This window comes from Schistocerca nitens, chromosome 3 (genome assembly GCF_023898315.1).
Source record: "Schistocerca nitens isolate TAMUIC-IGC-003100 chromosome 3, iqSchNite1.1, whole genome shotgun sequence".
Lineage (NCBI taxonomy): Eukaryota > Metazoa > Arthropoda > Insecta > Orthoptera > Acrididae > Schistocerca > Schistocerca nitens.
Genome location: NC_064616.1, coordinates 621021013 through 621038831, shown reverse-complemented (window position 1 = coordinate 621038831; position 17819 = coordinate 621021013). Strand labels below are relative to the sequence as shown.

The 17819-nt window shown below is 37.8% G+C and overlaps 1 protein-coding gene across 2 annotated transcripts in view; it reads right to left on the bottom strand.

The window, feature by feature from the left end:
• LOC126248561 (ras association domain-containing protein 8) overlaps positions 1–17819 on the bottom strand; it is a 91371-nt gene that overhangs the window by 17116 nt on the left and 56436 nt on the right. For both annotated transcript variants that reach the window (XM_049949652.1, XM_049949651.1), the window contains exons 6-7: positions 14453–14592; positions 13343–13517 (exon numbers count right to left, since the gene is read on the bottom strand). In XM_049949652.1, the coding sequence (XP_049805609.1) occupies positions 13343–13517; positions 14453–14592 (315 nt within the window). The remainder of the gene's footprint in view (positions 1–13342; positions 13518–14452; positions 14593–17819) is intronic.

The following is a 17819-nucleotide window of genomic DNA, read 5'->3' as shown; positions in this document are numbered from 1 at the left end:
CTTTTGATAACACTTCATGAAACAACATTTCACCTAGGGGAAACTGTTGCCAGGAATGTTGTCGCAAAGTGGAGTCTGTCTTAAAGGACATGCCATCCAAGTTGCATACAAGACCACTAAGGCTTGATTTGCATGATATTGTGCCTGAGGGACCTGGAAAGTTGCTTTGGGTAAGTGTGGAGCCAGACTTATCAGTTGGTATATTGTGTGTGGTAGAATCACTGAAAAAGAGTAATATATCGGTTATGTCATGGCATTTTGTTAGGAGGAGTATTGTACTCATGCAAGAGGGAGATAGCGGGATAATAGTAAGTGTGAATCTCAATAATTATAGTGCCTAGGAAATAAAGTTGGTGAAGGGAATGATTATAGTGAATCTGGACATCCTACACTATGATTTGGACACAAAGAACGTGAACCACTGTCAGCCATATGCTGCTGCTAGAATTGTATTATGTAAGAAGATAGAGTATCTGCAAGGGACTGAAACAGAAAAAATGAAGTAATTATTACTTTAGTTTGAGGATTTTTTTCCCCCTCCTCAAGGGCCATTGTTGGCAACAACTGTGACATAACATCGGATACCAATGGGAAAATCAAGGACCAGTACTGTAAACCATATCAGCTGTCTCATTATTGGCAGCAGCTTATGGAAGACTTTATACACCAACAGTTAGCCAATGGGATAACAGAGGAAAGTGCTAGTCCATGGGGTGCCGCTGCTGTGGTTATACCAAAGAAATCAACATATGGATCCAAGAAATGTAGGTATCACTGCCGCTACAGACTTAGCAGCAAGACAGTACTGATGCATACCTCATTCCTAATATCATGGAGACCATTGACAATTTAGGACAGTGCTGGTATTTCTCCATTATGGATTTGAGAAGTGGATACCACCAGTGTGCTTTAGACCATAATCGTGGACCAGGGGACAAATTTCATGTCCGACTTTATGAAACTGTTATTTATGTTGCTACAAATTTGGAAATTAATAACTAGCCTACTACACTTACAGACAAATGGTAGAATGGATATGGAAGATAAGTGACTGTGTGAACCTGTAGCATTATGACTGGAACATATATCTTTCATTTACAGTGGCAACTTACAATCTGAAGGTTTACAGAAGTACAAGGCTATCCCCATACAAGCTGTTATATGCGACGAAAATGTCATTGCTACTTGACATGGTTGAGACAAAGGCCTTTAGAGACTAAGAGTCACTGCATAATTTCACAAGATCATTAAGAAACATGTGAAGACAAGAGCAGAGGGCAAATACAAAGGATTTGGACTGACTGAAAACAATAGTGGGACACAGTGGAAGATTACCATGTTATAGGGTAGGGCAACGGGTAATATTGCCTAGGTGATACTCCTCGAAGGGTAAAATAAGAAAGTTTGTCACAAGATGCCAAGAACCATTCTAGGTGGTAGAGACCATGAATCCAGTTAATGTGAGGCTGCAGTTGTCAACAAAAACAACAACAGTACTTGTTGGATGGTTACAATCTTTCTGAGGCGCTCTGGATACCTTAACATTAGTATCGGGAACTACTTCTGGAAAGCAGATAAAGAAGAAGAAACAAAGGACTGTTGTTGTTGTTGTTGTTGTTGTTGTGGTCTTCAGTCCTGGAACTGGTTTGATGCAGCTTTCCATGCTACTCTATCCTGTGCAAGCTCCTTCATCTCCCAGTACCTACTGCAACCTACATCCTTCTGAATCTGCTTAGTGTATTCATCTCTTGGTCTCCCTCTACGATTTTTACCCTCCACGCTGCCCTCCAATGCTAAATTTGTGATCCCTTGATGCCTCAAAACATGTCCTACCAACCGATCCCTTCTTCTAGTCAAGTTGTGCCACAAACTTCTCTTCTCACCAATCCTATTCAATACCTCCTCATTAGTTACGTGATCTACCCACCTTATCTTCAGCATTCTTCTGTAGCACCACATTTCGAAAGCTTCTATTCTCTTCTTGTCCAAACTAGTTATCGTCCATGTTTCACTTCCATACATGGCTACACTCCATACAAATACTATCAGAAACAACTTCCTGACACTTAATTCTATACTCGATGTTAACAAATTTCTCTTCTTCAGAAACGCTTTCCTTGCCATTGCCAGTCTACATTTTATATCCTCTCTACTTCGACCATCATCAGTTATTTTGCTCCCCAAATAGCAAAACTCCTTTACTACTTTAAGTGTCTCATTTCCTAATCTAATTCCCTTGGCATCACCCGATTTAATTTGACTACATTCCATTATCCTCGTTTTGCTTTTGTTGATGTTCATCTTATATCCTCCTTTCAAGACACTGTCCATTCCGTTCAACTGCTCTTCCAAGTCCTTTGCTGTCTCTGACAGAATTACAATGTCATCGGCAAACCTCAAAGTTTTTACTTCTTCTCCATGAATTTTAATACCTACTCCGAATTTTTCTTTTGTTTCCTTTACTGCTTGCTCAATATACAAATTGAATAACATCGGGGAGAGGCTACAACCCTGTCTCACTCCTTTCCCAACCACTGCTTCCCTTTCATGCCCCTCGACTCTTGTAACTGCCATCTGGTTTCTGTACAAATTGTAAATAGCCTTTCGCTCCCTGTATTTTACCCCTGCCACCTTCAGAATTTGAAAGAGAGTATTCCAGTTAACATTGTCAAAAGCTTTCTCCAAGTCTACAAATGCTAGAAACGTAGGTTTGCCTTTTCTTAATCTTTCTTCTAAGATAAGTCGTAAGGTTAGAATTGCCTCACGTGTTCCAACATTTCTACGGAATCCAAACTGATCTTCCCCGAGGTCAGCTTCTACCAGTTTTTCCATTCGTCTGTAAAGAATTCGCGTTAGTACTTTGCAGCTGTGACTTATTAAACTGATAGTTCGGTAATTTTCACATCTGTCAACACCTGCTTTCTTTGGGATTGGAATTATTATATTCTTCTTGAAGTCTGAGGGAATTTCGCCTGTTTCATACATCTTGCTCACCAGATGGTAGAGTTTTGTCATGACTGGCTCTCCCAAGGCCATCAGTAGTTCTAATGGAATGTTGTCTACTCCCGGGGCCTTGTTTCGACTCAGGTCTTTCAGTGCTCTGTCAAACTCTTCACGCAGTATCTTATCTCCCATTTCGTCTTCATCTACATCCTCTTCCATTTCCATAATATTGTCCTCAAGTACATCGCCCTTGTATAAACCCTCTATATACTCCTTCCACCTTTCTGCCTTCCCTTCTTTGCTTAGAACTGGGTTGCCATCTCAGCTCTTGATATTCATAAAAGTGGTTCTCTTCTCTCCAAAGGTCTCTTTAATTTTCCTGTAGGCAGTATCTATCTTACCCCTAGTGAGACAAGCCTCTACATCCTTACATTTGTCCTCTAGCCATCCCTGCTTAGCCATTTTGCACTTCCTGTCGATCTCATTTTTGAGACGTTTGTATTCCTTTTTGCCTGCTTCATTTACTGCATTTTTATATTTTCTCCTTTCATCAATTAAATTCAATATTTCTTCTGTTACCCAAGGATTTCTATTAGCCCTCGTCTTTTTACCCACTTGATCCTCTGCTGCCTTCACTACTTCATCCCTCAGAGCTACCCATTCTTCTTCTACTGTATTTCTTTCCCCATTCCTGTCAATTGTTCCCTTATGCTCTCCCTGAAACTTTCTACAACCTCTGGTTCTTTCAGTTTATCCAGGTCCCATCTCCTTAAATTCCCATCTTTTTGCAGTTTCTTCAGTTTCAATCTGCAGTTCATAACCAATGGATTGTGGTCAGAATCCACATCTGCCCCTGGAAATGTCTTACAATTTAAAACCTGGTTCCTAAATCTCTGTCTTACCATTATATAATCTATCTGATACCTTTTAGTATCTCCAGGATTCTTCCAGGTATACAACCTTCTTTTATGATTCTTGAACCAAGTGTTAGCTATGATTAAGTTATGCTCTGGGCAAAATTCTACAAGGCGGCTTCCTCTTTCATTTCTTCCCCCCAATCCATATTCACCTAATATGTTTCCTTCTCTCCCTTTTCCTACTGACGAATTCCAGTCACCCATGACTATTAAATTTTCGTCTCCCTTCACTACCTGAATAATTTCTTTTATCTCGTCATACATTTCATCTATTTCTTCATCATCTGCAGAGCTAGTTGGCATATAAACTTGTACTACTGTAGCAGGCATGGGCTTTGTGTCTATCTTGGCCACAATAATGTGTTCACTATGCTGTTTGTAGTAGCTAACCCGCACTCCTATTGTTTTATTCATTATTAAACCTACTCCTGTATTACCCCTATTTGATTTTGTATTTATAACCCTGTATTCACCTGACCAAAAGTCTTGTTCCTCCTGCCACCGAACTTCACTAATTCCCACTATATCTAACTTTAACCTGTCCATTTCCCTGTTTAAATTTTCTAACCTACCTGCCTGATTAAGTGATCTGACATTCCACGCGCCTATCCGTAGAACGCCAGTTTTCTTTCTCCTGATAACGACATCCTCTTGAGTAGTCCCCGCCCGGAGATCCGAATGGGGGACTATTTTACCTCCAGAATATTTTACCCAAGAGGACGCCATCATCATTTAATCATACAGTAATGCTGCATGCCCTCGGGAAAGATTACGGCTGTAGTTTCCCCTTGCTTTCAGCCATTCGCAGTACCAGCACAGCAAGGCTGTTTTGGTTAGTGTTACAAGGCCAGGTCAGTCAATCATTCAGACTCTTGCCCCTGCAACTACTGAAAAGGCTGCTGCCCCTCTTCAGGAACCACATGTTTGTCTGGCCTCTCAACAGATACCCCTCCGTTGTGGTTGCACCTACGGTACGGCCATCTGTATCGCTGAGGCACGCAAGCCTCCCCACCAACGGCAAGGTCCATGGTTCATGGGGGGGACAAAGGACTGACTGCAGGGATATTGAACAACCAATGCAAGAGGTACCACATGCATTGAGGTTAAGGAAATGAGAGAAAAATTCAGTGTATTTTCACTTATAATAATGTGATCATGTGATAAGAAGACTTTGAGGTATTGTAAGGAGTTATGGGCAGAAATTTTGTGTTTCATAGCAAGCAATGTGTGTAGTAATATTGTAGTATTTTGGTTAGGATTCGTGTTATGCTTGTGTGTGTACAGCATAAACCAGTAACAGAAGTAGACTTTTTTTTCAAAGGGGGAGGGAGAGTGATTGTTGTCTATGTCCTCAGGTTGCTGTACACTATGGTTAAGTACGAATGGGATTCTAGCCGTGACAGAACTACATCTCTTCGTCAGGGACAAGGTGTGGGCACTTCTGGATCATTAACTGGAGAGCACAGTACTATTTACAAAACACGAAGATGTAGTAATCACCAGCAGTCAGTGGACACCTGGTTAGTTTTTAATGCATGGGAACTAAGAAAAAGTAAGAAGGTTGGAGGAAGTGTTTCCTGGACTAAGATGAGAAGTGAGGAGCAAAGGAGTGCTTGAAGTGTTTGGGGCATATGATAACTACATGGGCCTTATGGACAACAGAGGGATCAAATGCAGCTAGCAACAGACATGGTGCTGTGAACTGCAAGGCTGCTACCCATTTCCAGATTGCTGCTACTCATTTCCAGACCATAGTTTCACATGTAGAAGTTGCCAGTACTGAGTGTGTCTTTTTCCAAGGGTTATTTGTGCAGAGGTTTACTATGTCAATGGAAGCGAAATTTACCATGTCTGGCACAGTTAGATCCTTACTGTTGTTTATTAATTCAACACTGATATTCATACTCCTGCATAAATTATATTCTCTTAGTCATGTAACAACTGTGGCATTCTTTAACTCATTCACTCTTTAACTACATAGCAAATATTTCACTTTCTTAGTCATGTAACAACTGTAGCATTCTGTAACTCTCTTTAATTCTCAGCCACCTATCTGTAAACCTTTTGTGTAACTTGTAATCAACATCACATATATACTGCCAATATAAGAACACATCTGTAGCTAGCAAGATCCACTTAAAATACATTATATGTACTGTAAACATTTATTCTGTAATACAATCAAGGTGTATACGTGGACAAGGAAAATAATTCCCGAATTTTTCCTGGATTTCCCAGTTAAAAATACACTTTCTCCCAGGTGAAAACACGCTTTTTCCGTGTTAAGTGACAGTATATTTCCCCTTATCAATCCTTTGAATGGTTAGGTTTTATACACGGACGTAGAAATTCTCGGCACTTTAGAAAATGAAACTCAGGGAAAAAGACACATTTTGGAAATATCTTTGATGTGCAGCAACATGTACGCTGTGTATTTTTGTATTATGAAAGTATACATTGGAATTCCACCAAACACCGGATGTTACTTTCCTAATCATTGAAATCGAGATTGTGATGTGCTTTTGTAGGCCAGTCATGGCTCATGTCACGTGATCTCGCCAGCTGATGACAATGGATATTCAGAGCGTAGGACACGTGATGTAGTCAGTCAACAGCAACATCACCATTAAGAAGCACGAACACACAAACAGGGAAAGTTAATAGTTTAAATTAATACGCGTAGTGTTGCTACAAGAAAAGCAAAGCTTTCACATATAATATTGGTCTCTAAGGTTAATAAGATGCAAGAGAAGCTAAGCTTTTGCATATAATGTTGATCTTTTTTTGCGCGTGTTACACTTTAAGATATATCACACAAATGTGCCACTAAAATTTTTAATAATGACATAAATGTCTGATTTTCAGGGTTCAAAATTCTTCTAAATGGCTCGTCATCAAAGAATTGATTTTTAAACGAGAGTCGAATGCTCTGTAATTTAATAAATTCATGGTACATTCTCACACATAGTTCAACTTACGTAAAAGGCTATTTACTTTGAAAGTAATGCTTTTCAAACCACCATTCGCAATATTTTCCCGCGACCTGTTAGAAATAGGTTCGTTTCAGCAGTTGTTGCACTTGCGCAGCTGTCATGACGTAGGAAGACTGTATGTACGTACGCATAAAACATTGAAAGATCATACATCATGTCATAAAAGAAACAAGACATCAGAGGGTACTCCAAGAGCATCGGAATTTCGTCAACCATACTAAAATGTGCACATTTAAAGTGCATACTTAAAGTGCACATTCGTATGTCCAGATTCCCAATGAAGTATATCTCAACCTGATATTAAGCTTTTCAGTGTGGTTTTTGGGATGTAAATTTTCTTGGAGCACCAGTACTGTATTATATCATGTTTGGTTCTTTATTATGGAATAATGCCATACATGCTAGAAGATGAAAACGTCCACTTAAAATGCAGCGAACAGTTGAAACTAGCCAGTACTGTGGAATTACATTTTGTTTCAAATACATTGACAGCCTCTGCAGGAAAGGTTAATAAAAGTCAAATTTCTTTAGCAAACAGACAAAACTAACTTCATTGTTACGCAAGATGATTAATGCTTGACTGTCAGAAAGGTGGAAATAAAATAAAATCTGAAACTAATGACATATTTTAGCATCTCGTAATTATGTGAATGTATTTTAATTCACTTGATAGCTCCCGGCCACAGATATCAGTTTTTTTTTTTTTTTTTTTTTTTGGCGTGAGAGTAATCGAAGGGGAAACAGCAAAATCACTAAATGTAAACACAGGTAACGTGGAGACTACCCACTACAACTCAAAACTGCTCTGCGCATCACCCCTGGATCTACGATATTTGCGAACCAGGTTAGCACTAAAAAAAAAAAAAAAAAAAAAAAAAAAATCGAATTTACAAAAATATGTTCATCTTATAGTAAACATCTTTCTGAAAAGTCTGAAACATAAAACATATGTGTTCGAGGAAATGTAAGACATATTATTTGGTCTAAGTGTGCCAAAGTGCAGTGCCACGCCTCTTCATAAAGCGTTCTTCTACCGCACACGTCACTGTATTTCGCTCTGTGGAATTGAAACGTGTATATTTTGTAATGGATGCAATCAAACTATATTCAGGACAGTGGAAATTGAAATGTCCTGTGGTGCCTCTCCTGCTCCCTGTCGGCTGGTTTGGCAGCCTGCCCCCCCCCCCCCACCCCCCCTCCTCACTCACTCTCTCTCTCTCTCTCTCTCTCTCTCTCTTTTTTTTTTAAAGAAACCTCACAATTAATAGCGGATGGGATTAATTGTAATCAGGAGAACAAGAACTCTTTAGAAAATTTGGACTCTTTATTGCCTATTAGCTAATAACTTGCTGTTTTGCGTGACATAAAATTAAATATAGGATACATAAAACCGATAAAGACAAGAGATAAGCAAGTAAGTACACATTTCTTCAATCCTTAGCTCCTAGCATTTTTTTCTCTCTAATCTTGCTACAGCTTTACATGACGTGCTTTCCTTTCTGTGAAAGAATCTATTACCTCATCAAAGTTCGTCAAATGTTTTGCTACATGAAAAATCGAAATATCGCTATCTATTACTGAAAAAGCTGTTGACGCAAATAATACCCAAGACTAGTGTGGTTTCTCGATCTGATTGCATCTATTTTGTCACTGTCTGCTAGATAAAACAAAATAGGCTTTTCTAATACTGCAGCAATTTTGTAACACACACAAAATAAATGAGACTGTTTTGGCACAAATGATTGTTTTTATAACACGACAGAATATAATTCATGAAGTACCAATGCCTATTAGGCCTACTACAAGCAAAATGCTTTATGTTAGGAAATAGTTCCACATTTCATTCATATGCACCAGTTTCTCAAGCATGAGATCAAAAAGTAGTGTTACGAAATTTTTATATAAATTTGGAATCATCTTATTCTTCCATAGTTTGTGTGATGTCCCCATTTCTTCTCCTTCCTCGTTCTTACAAACGATCTTGTCATCACTAATTGTGTAGCTATTCCTGCCATTGTCAAAATTTGTTCACCGATTAACTTCACTAACCCTGCCAGAGTCACAGGTTCAGTTATCCCGCGATTATTTTCGGTTAGGCATTATTACGTGTTTGTACAACACGTTTTCCGTGTTACTTTCAGAATAGAACTTAAGCGGCTGTCAGCCGGAGACTGTACAACTGGCCCTTACTAATGTAGCGATCTGGCCAAAAATTTTCTGTCAAAATTTCATTTTCTTGGATATACCGAGAAGATAATACGTAATCTTTCTCACCTGTTATTACCGTAAGTCATTGATTTCCATTCTGGTAGTCTGAATCTATGGATTTCGCTTGTAATTATAACAACGCTGATCATTCGCAAACCCCGTCAACCACATAATCAGACAGCGATTGGCATTCATCTGTTCTGCTTTACTATGCTCAGTTCATATAGCCCCATCCCCTTTTGTTTGCGGAAAGTTTATTTCTAGATGTGACGAGGATTCTCCTGACAGACACATCACGTACGCTATGCACACATTAAAAAATCAACTTATGATTCATTGAGAAACCAACTTAAACTGTGTTCAAAAATGTTCAAAAACCAACAGGGAAGCATTTCAAAATAGTATGAATAATCGATAGACAGATGTGCGCTGGATGCTAGGCACTTTGTGAAACAAGTTTTTTTCCTCAAGAATATGAATTTGGTGCCCCCGTTTTCCCAGTAGCATCTAGCTGCTTGCTGCGACTGCTTGCACAGCCAACAGCCACGTTCCTGTAGCCGGAAGCGGGAGAATCTATTACTCAAATACGACTCAACTGTGAATGTGGAGGAGCTAGCTCGTAACTTCAAAAATGAGTCTAATGTAAACAGTTGTGACTTCACGCTCATCGGAGGCAATTTATTGTTATCAAGCATTTCATAGTCTTCCTAAAGCCTTTGACACACTTTGCTGTTGGCAGAAACTTGCATAAGCACTGTGTGTCATTGTATATGGTGCATTTCCTTTGCAATTTAAGTTATTTTCATTTTTTTCTCTCGTTTATGTTTTATTGTTGAAGTATTATTCTGCAATAGCGGGATACAGTAATATTCTCTGTTAGAGTATCGGTTCTTACCAGTCAAAATCACAAAAATTTAACTGAAAACTAAAACAATGAAAAATTCCCAGGTTTGTCCCGGTTTTCTCCCAGATGAAAAATTCCTGGGTTTTTCCTGGATCTCCCGGTTGTCCTGGGTCGTACACACCCTGTACAATACATCTCAGGTCAAAGATCATGAAGTGGCAAAATGTGATCTCTATCATACTCATTGTCTTTGTAACTAAATCCAGTGATTACCTCCTGTGAATAAGTGTAAAACCAAGTGCTGTTCAATACTGAGATATCTATGTGTATTGCCTGATAATGTACATTATGGGAATGGATTTCCTACAGATATCACAATGCAGTGCACTGTAAGTACCTAAAACAAACTTTCCACTTGTTAAATGTTTCGTTACTGATTACTAAATTTCCATCATTTTTGCCTGCACCATCATCGCAGTGTCTAGCTATGCTTGGTCCATCTGATCATGAGCCTGCGGTGACTCAAAAACTAGTTAATGGTACAATAAACCATATTAAAAAAAACAAAAAAGTGACTGGTTGCATATTTATACACAAATAAATCACCAATTTTTGGTTCACAAAATGTTTGATAGTCTTGAGATGGGAACATCATTGTACTTATTTTCACACAATACTAGTATAATTAAGTACTGAAACTCATGGAGGAATGCCAGTGAGTGGGTCCAAACTTGATCGAAAAGTTTTAAGAATAATACTTTCAGACTTTTATTTTGGTGCATATTGATGTTTTTAGAGCTCTATTGGGTTGTTTAACTGTTCCAAATTCCATAGTTTGGGAATTACATGAAAGTAAAACAGCAAGTTTAGAGCCAAGACCATTTTTTCATGCTTGGCTCTATGATCAGTGCCTGTATCAAGACATTAATTTGATAAACCTTTCTCAAGCTGCTAAAGGAGGGGGGAATATGGCTAAAAAACTTTCTGAGATTTGCCATAATCAATGTTAATCATAATTTTAAATTTTTGAATTTCTATTTCTTCGAAGTGTGAATTATTACTCTGCTGTTAGGAATAATCTAAGTTGGGATGTCCAGCAGTTATCACAACTTTATAGGATTATTCAGATCGTTACTTCCAATTTATGTTATATCATGGTCAAAATTCTCAAAAATATAACTTTATAACTTAAAAAAGTCATTTATTTAGTTTGAGTTTAACACCCACTGCTGGTGTGGACATTAGATGGAACACTGGATCAGTCAGACAAAAATTGAGTAGGCAAATGGCCATAGACTATTCAAGCCAACCCGGTGATCACTCATCTGTGGTGAGGAAAACATAAATTTGGATGATCTCATGGGAAACAAAATAGTTCCTGTTGAATACCAGCACCACTGCAGCTCTTGTCATTGAATTCCAACTGTGGTATTGTGTAAAACTGCACTCCTCTTATCACGAACTCCCAATCTGTTTGCTCATCTTATACACTTTAAGTGTATCTTGATCTGCTTACCCTGTTTTTTCTTCAGACCATATTCTCTGGCCATTTGCTTCAACTAAATTTGCATTTCCTGTTTCTTTCACTTTTCAAAATATTTTACCAACAACAAATGATGGTTTGTTTCAATTCCCCTAGATTCCTTCTTTACTCTTAAATTTTGGCATGAAATTTATATTTCTACATGTTTCCCAGATAACACAGACTGAACAAAAAACTGCAGCGCTTGGAGGTCAACATGTGATTCCTCATCCAGATTCAAGACAAAAGTTTACCTAGCAAAATTAGATTTGGTGCATTCTGAACACACACGTATGAAAACGAGGAGCTGGCGACACTGTCACACTGTGCAGTGCATCGTAATGAACAGAGAAATGTGTATCACCCTGCACTACTGTACCAGCTGTCATAGCTCACTGAGTAGACTGCTGAGAAACCAAGCCCACATCCATCATGGAGCTATGGTTTGAATCCTTGTCAGAGTCCTCTTTATTTTTTAGACATCCATTCCCTAATTCTCATCATTTAAAAGCAGGACATCATTTTGTAACAGAAAAATTGCCCATCACTTGACAGTGGGATCCACTACACTGCATGCGTCTACTAACCACGTAGTGTACAATCATAACTGGTCCTGTGAAGTACATGTAGGGCAGCTTCCTGATGGAGTACATAAATGATGAATACATTGATATGCTTTTGGTGCTGTGTGCATTGGATTACCAAGCTACTGCTGCTGCATGTGTATATGATGCACAGTACCCTCAATGGTGGCATCCTGATAAGAATGTTTTTCATCAACTGAAGCAATGCCTTCGGGAAACCAGTAATCTTCATCCGCAAGTAATGGACAGATGTCGTCCAAGGACTAGATGTACTCCACAGAGGACATGATTCTTGAAACCATTCACCTATCACCCCAGCAAAGTACCCATGATATAGCAAGGCAGTTCCAGATACCTCACAGACTGGTTGTTTAAGTGTTGCATGATGATGAATTGCATCGGTATCATTACACGTTAACTCAACACCAGTGGCCAGAAGAATGCATTCAATGAGTACAGTTTTGTGAATGACTTTTGCACCAAGTGGAAGATAACAAAATTTTTATGAATAACATAATACAGACTGACATATCTAGCTTCACTTGTGATGGTATTTTCAACCTCCACAACAGCCATTATTGATCGGAACACAACCCACACATCACCCACGAACATGACTTTCAGGCACACTTTGGCATAAACCTGTAGAATGGAATTGTGGGAGGAGTGATTTTGGGCCCTTGCCTATTTCCAAACAAGTTTAATGCGTCACTGTATCACACATTTATCCATTATTATTTTGTATTGGCTTTATTTGTGTCATGGACAAAACAAAGTGGTCGTTTACATCTGCAATAAGTTTATGTTACATCTTAATGTTTAAATAAGGGTAACAGTAATAGAAAGAAACACACAAGATACCGCAATGTGGAGGTGTAAAATGGATACAATTTGATGCTTTAACTGCAAGGTTTGGCGTAAAACCGACTGTAACACTGATGAGTCTGCATTTCTATTCCCCATTGCATAGCCTCATGCTAATGGGACAGCTCCACCACAGCACAGAGTTCATGCTACCTGTTCTTGGCCATGCTGCAAGCAGTTACAGCATTGCCAGAGCCTCGTTTCTTAATTCGCATTTATATTAAACCCATTGGGAGGACTATGTTTTCCAAGACACACGTTTGTTTTGAACTGGGATGAGGAATTGAATGCTGACCATCAAGTATGGCAATTTTTTTTCACATTGTATACCTGTATCAAAAGTCTACAAATCTCAGTATAACAGAATTTATGATTTACAATTAATAGTACCAAACTGTTCATAAAATAATTTATAACTCTAAATTTAACACAGAACGGATAAAAGCAGTCATAATACCAGTTAATACCTCTCTCTTCAAATTCTCAGCACAAAGAGCAGACATCTCAGCATTCTGACGTGCTTGTTCCACCTCCCGTTGCAAACGCTCCATCTCTCCCAACAATGATCGCTCCAGAGACTGTCTATCTTCATATTCCCGCAGCACATATCTTTGCTCCAATTGCAATTCCTCTAGCAACAGCCTGGATAGGCATACAAATATTATTTTTAAATGATATTAAAATAATTTATTAACTATATTTATTGCACTGAAATATAGTGCCACTATTGAAAACAAGCCGAAATTTTTTAAAATGGTACTGGCTCATCCATACAAGAACCTAACAGATTTTAATTTATGAGAGATGGTTACACTTGATATTCCTATCCAGGGAAAAACACACACACACACACACACACACACACACACACACACCTTTTTTTTTGTGGGGGTTGGGGTGGGCTACTAAGTTGAAATGAATGGCTATTCAATCCACACGAGGCCTGTTTATAACCCAAACTGAGATCAATAGAAGAATATATACCATGTAAACCACAGGTGGCAATTCAGGGTGTATCAGGAATGCTTCTAATTAAACTCACATTCTGTGAAGTGCTTAAAACTGCAAAATATAGATGAACGTAATGAACCAAAATAAACAAAATTAAATACATTTATTATGACACAAAGTAGTTTTTTGTTTTGGTTTCTTGACAGACAAATCTAAGGTTGTCACCTGGAATCAAACCTCGGTTCTCTGCATCAGTTGCCAGTGAGTTACTATTAGACCATGGAGGTGGTCAGACAAAACAACATAAGGGCCTGAAGTGTTGGTGTTGGTGGTTACTGTTGCTGTGTTTTAGAGTGTATGACATCACGGTCAGCAGTACCCGTGTCAGAAGTGACAAGTAATCAAGTCCCTTTACAAAATTTTTGGGATTATTTCATATGGAATTCAAGAAAACATTCTCTTGGTCAATAAAGAATTTATCTTTAACAATTTCACTACTCCTACGTAAAATCATCAGATTATAACTGTAGCATGAGACAGCTACATAGCATATGGTTTCTGCTACTTCAATACCACAAGTGCAAGTACAAAGTAACATTTTAAAACCCAATTCATACGTTATTTACCTTATTTTGTTTTTGCACTGAAGCAATTCAGTCTCACAGTTTGCAAGTTTTGAACGTAACAATGTGAGTTCAGATTTCAAAGTCTTCTCTTGCTGACGCACAATCTCACTCTCTTCTTCTACATTCACCAACTGCCGTAACTGGAATTATGAGGACAATCTATCAATATTTAAGCTACAAGTGAGTCTCATGAGGAAGAAATACCTTGCTATATGTGTATGTAATATGGGATACATGTTTTGCATAATTATACATAAGTAAGGAATAAACAAGTAGTAAAACTGTTGGTGCTGAATTAACTAGGGGCATGAAAAGACCAAAAGGAAGGTAATTTTAATATCCTGTTAACTTATTTCATTAGAAACAGGGAAAAGTTTAGTTTATGACTATGAGAGGTACTGTTGGTGACACAGCGTATCTTTTATAATCACTATTAATGCTTCAAGTATGTTGTACATTACGGTTTGTTCCAATTCAACAGAACAATAAACTAATGTTGATGACACATAGTGTAAATGAATGTAATATCTGATATTTGCATGTGTAAATCAAGATTTTAAAACCAGGTTCAATAACAATTTGTGATGCGTAAGCTATCAGTTACTCTGATTGTTTCAGAGGTTGAATAGGAATGTCAATAAAATTAGCAGGCATTTCCTCTTAAGAAATATTGACTTTAAACAGCAAACACAATGAATACATAAATAAGTGATAAAGAAGCTGACCAAAAAGTTATGCAATTTGGTGGCAACAAAATGCTATTTGTGGTGGTTTGAGGAGAATACACAGTATTGTAGGCCTCATTTAAGGATTTGACTTTTAAAACTTGTACACATCATGGGAGTATTAACAGATAGATTTCAAGGTATAACAGAAATGTGTGATTTTGGATACTCATCTATGTAATTGTTGAGAAGATTCACTAGTTTTGTGTGTGGATGAGATGGCCAAGAAAATTGCTCGTGTATGAAGATGACAAAGTGACTCAAAGAGTTGTTGCATTGATGAGGTTGGTTCTGAATTCACATAACAAATCAACTTCTGTCAGAAAGGGCACATTTCACATGGAAAGGTGGCAACAATAAGAAGTACTGTTTGTTCATGTGTTTAAGTATATGAGTTGGGCATCAAAAAGGTGGGAATTAGTGACAAGGAATCTGATTTCATGAGCACATGAACTACTTCTCTGTAAATGAGGTATACAAATGAGCCTGTTCCAGAAATGTCAACAGTTCAGCTTTAAAATGGATCCATACGGGCAAAATATTGGCAATGGCACAGTAACAGTAATCTGTCCACTATCACACTCCAAAATGCACATTAAAACATGCACTAAATACCATGTGTACATAATTATTTCACTGTCTCAGCCAGATAACTTACAACCTTTAGTTTAGTAACTAGGTATAGTGTGTTGACATCATCTTCATTTTCACGAAACTGTGAAGAATCCATTGTAAGAACTCTTCACTCAAATCAAACCTGTTTAAGGATACTCTTACTTTATTAGAAACAAACTGTTCAATCCCATTAGTCATAATTTTTGGGATTTGGTAAATTCCTCCGTGAATCCTTATATACTTTTATCCACTGGTTTTGTTTCACAATTCAGTGTAGTGGCCGTTTTCATTTTTGATTCAGGAGATTAAGACAGTATAACGCAGGACAGGGACCATAAATGATTTTTCAGTTTTTTGTAAAGCTATACTATAGGTATACTATTGTCAACCTAATATACACACAGAAAGTTTTGAAACAATTCTGAAACCCAATTACAATGGTTTGCCTTCGGAAGTGGCACAGGATACATACTGGTAAGGAAAACAGAAATAAAACAAACTGCAGTCTCTTCTTGTGGTCGTAATTCAACTTTATCAGGGAACATAAAACTTTTTCAATATGTAAACAGCACTTTCCATCCACCCTGCATGATGGATCCCCTAGGAGCATGGAAAGATAATCTATGAGATGGTTCTAAGAGAAGAGTCTTCGCAGTTAATTCAAAATTTATCAATTTTAATCCCTTCATATCTCTTATGCCTTCAAGATAAATACAAGAGATCTTTTACCAAAATGCCTTCAATAAAAACACACACACTCATCGAAAAGTTGTGGTATTTTAAGCTGTTGTGACAAACACTAATGATTTAACTAAACCGCCATTCAATGCGAGTCTCATGGACAATTTTTTCATGCCTTTTTCTGCAGTAATTTACACAATATGCCTAAAATTATCAGCACTTTAACTTTTCGTTTCAAATAAATTTGGACACAAAATTTATATTTTACATACATTAATATGTTATTTAGTGAACTGTTGAATTTCATATTTGTTTTAGTCTTGTCCGTTAATGGCTGCCTGTGCTCGCTCAGGAATTCTCTTTCTCAAATAATTGATGAGTGATTCCACACATGAACCTTGGAGACCCTTTCAGCTGACTGCTGATCAAAAACTGGTTGTCTTTTTTCCAGCTGTAAGGATATTCAAAGCAATGACGTGGGCTATGTTGTTCTTGAATAAGAAAAAGTTTTATTTATTTATTTATTTTACTTATGAAGTTCTGCCATCTTCCAGCATATTTATGTAACTGCCCCACATGCTAATACAAAGCTTCTGTTTTAGTATACAGTTTCAACTCCAGTGTCTGAAGTCATGATTTTTCCCAGTAAATCTTTACTTCCCACATAGATACTATGACACTTTGATGTGTAGTTAATTTACTCGCCAGCTCATTGTAGAAGAAAACTGTAGTCTAATGTTGGTTTGAGAGATGACAGTTTACTTCTAATTATTTTATTTTAGCAATGCCCACACAAGTATATATTATTTTCTATAAACAATGTGACAATGAAGACACTGTACTTTCTATTATTACAAACACCCATCAAAAGTGAATGATGATTAGGGTTGTATGCACTGGGTTGTAAGCATGTTCTGTAATCTGTACTGTTCAGACTGCTCTAGCCTCTCTCTACTTGGCTTGTATATCACTGGTCCATCACATCAAGTGATTAATCCATTTGGCTATGGAAATTGAAGTATACAACATGTCTACATAAGCTAATCAATGAATTTCTGTGCATGCCTGATTTTTTTCTGGAAATTTATCTAAAATCCATGTAGCATCCACAATTGGATAAAAAAAGGAATGCTGAACAAGTGAATGAATTTGCCCGTCTCTAGTCTGGAGGAGTGACCCTAATAGACAGCGAGTCAGATATGGCCACATCTGGGGCTCGTTTAAGGTAGCAAACATGGAGGAAAAGCTCCAAAAGAATCTTCTACACCGGTATGGACATGCCATGTACCATGAACTTAACCATATACCAAGAACAGTTCTAGAGATAAAATTACCAAAAAGGGGGC